At 35.4% G+C, this 2,565-nt stretch overlaps 1 protein-coding gene across 1 annotated transcript in view; it reads right to left on the bottom strand.

Moving 5' to 3' along the window:
- The window catches only part of COL19A1 (collagen type XIX alpha 1), a 300,284-nt gene that overhangs the window by 104,873 nt on the left and 192,846 nt on the right, over positions 1-2,565 (bottom strand). The window contains exon 17 of the mRNA XM_006770338.2: positions 108-161. Within this exon, the coding sequence (XP_006770401.1) occupies positions 108-161 (54 nt within the window). The remainder of the gene's footprint in view (positions 1-107; positions 162-2,565) is intronic.

Genomic DNA, 2,565 nt, shown 5'->3' on the forward strand with positions numbered 1-2,565 from the left:
TAGAAAGAAGAATTATTACCTACAAGGGAGTAAAATAGCCCATAGATAAACACACAGAAATAAAGAGGGATTCTCCGCAAAAAACAGTCATCCTATTGTTTACTCACGGGGGGTCCTGGGGGTCCCGGTTTTCCTGGAGGACCTGTTTTTCCTCGTCTTCCCTTAAAAATCAAAGAGAAACAGACAATTAATGATGATTCCACTTTCTTCTAAGATGAGACAATATTAAATGGCAATGTTAAAGGCAGTAAAAATTAACTAAAAGTTAAAAAAAAAATTCCAAATCCACATGAAGCTTGTGGAAGCCTCAAAGTTATGGGCCAGATATTAACAATCAAGATGAGAAAAACAGTGCCTGGAATGAATAAGTCTTAATTGTTATTAGCAGTTCCTGATACTCTAATAAAGTAGCATAAAGTATCTGAAAGATGGTCTAAGATTGGCATTTTATCTGATGATTCTGTGGTTTCAGATGCAATAGTATATTCATTTGTCATCTTAAATTGGTGTTTCTGAAAGAGTGGTCTGAATTCTAATTTAATAGGAGTTGCCTGAGGATGGGATTGGATGTTAAAAATAAATATTATGGGCTCCATCCTAGACTTACTGGTTTAGAATTTCTGGAGAAGGAAGCTGTGAATCTGCATTTAAAAAAATCACTTTAGGTAATTCTTATGCTCACTCAAGTTTGAAATGCACTTCCCTAAGTCTTATCATAATTATATATGCTGTATAAAGTACATTAACTAACTCTTTTCTTCCCTTCGGATGGTTAAGCTGTTTTATAACTGAACTAAAACATATACTTGCTTATTAATTTTCATTATTGTAACTGAATGTTAACTCTCCCAAGTCCACAACCAGCTAAAGTCCAATTGCAAGAGTTAGAAAAATAAGACCGTGCTGACATTTAAAATTGTAACTGTTTACCAAATAGCCTTTTAAGAGGAAAAATTTTCCCTTTCTAATAGAAGGAAGTAAGCTTAGGTATTGAAAACATACATTTTGAACAAGAAACATCTCTGAGCATGTTTTCTAAATATGGCCATGCTATTTCATTGTTACTAATATCTTTTTAATTACCATATTAGTAGTATATTAATACATATTACGGCTTGTTTCTACTGAAAAAATAAAAGTATTGGGTTGATCTTTTAAGGACTTTTAGGGAGAATTATAAGCATGAAAACAGAAAGGCCCATTTCATTACTAATTTTCTTGCTCTACGTTAGGTGAAGTTTGATCACTCCAGCTTGGAGTGGGGTAGTAGGTCCAGTGCCACCTGGGCCAGTGAAGTCAGCTTTGGGAGGTAAGTAATCACATACTGCACTGTGATTCTGTGGGAAATACTTCCATTGTGGCTGAAGGCAAGTAAAGTTCATACCACCAGGGCTTATAAAAACAGCAGCTGTTTCATAAATAATCCTAGCTAACATCTTCAGAACAGATTTTAAAACATTTTATCAAAAATAAAATACAATTAGTGGTGTTTTCATCTACCCTCTGCTTTAGAGATCTGTGAACACTGGAGGTCCTTTGGGAGATTGTAAGATTGGAATAAATATATAATTTAATATTTTGCATCCATAAAAAATGTTATACACATGTACATCATTTTTCTAGTCTTATAGTTTAACATTCTGAAAATCAATATATTGGGTCTTTCCGTAAATGTAAGTCAATTAGCCCCTGAGAATTAATCAGTGATAAAAAAGTTTACTTAGAAAGTGGAAGCACTGTAATCTAATTCACAAAGGACAAAGGAACAAAATCAATGGCATTCAAGTAGTTGTTCGTTTTTTTAGGTTGAGGTAAGTTAAATGCAGGATCAACGTTTGTGTGCATTCTCCTTTCTTTATAGGAGACAGATTTATTGAGTTGGGCAGGAAGTGGGGAAAATGAGGCTGACTATTGATCAACTTTTATTGCAGAGTTAATGTTTAAGACAAACCAAGTGTCAGATATTGTGATATAGCATCGGCATGTCTTAAGATGAGGAGAGAAAAACATTCAAGATTCAGTGTGGTTGGGCAAACATCCAAATATCTTGACTATCACTGCTGTTTTACACAGTCTTTTAAGTCAGTCTTGCACTGTCGGCGTGTACTGATGTGTATGTCTAGAGTGCAGGGGAATGGCGATTGGGTTTATGCATCCTTGCTAAGAGTGTTCATGCAGATGACATTTTTGAGGCTGATAAATTATTGGAACATATTGTGGGCAGGTAACTTCAGGCAGCACATGGTTTCAGTTTAAATGTGGTTTCTAGTCTTGAATTTCTAGTAATACCTAAAGCAGATTTGAAGAATTTATTTATTTATTTTAAAAAAATATTTTTATTGATTTTTTACAGAGAGGAAGGGAGAGGGATAGAGAGTTAGAAACATCGATGAGAGAGAAACATCAATCAGCTGCCTCCTGCACACTCCCCACTGGGGATGTGCCCGTAGACAAGGTATATGCCCTTGACCGGAATCGAACCCAGGGCCCTTGAGTCCGCAGGCTGATGTTCTATCCACTGAACCAAACCGGTTAGGGTGAAGAATTTTTTTAAAGATGTGCTTT

The sequence above is a fragment of the Myotis davidii genome, unplaced genomic scaffold (genome assembly GCF_000327345.1).
Source record: "Myotis davidii unplaced genomic scaffold, ASM32734v1 scaffold803, whole genome shotgun sequence".
Classification (NCBI taxonomy): Eukaryota; Metazoa; Chordata; class Mammalia; order Chiroptera; family Vespertilionidae; genus Myotis; species Myotis davidii.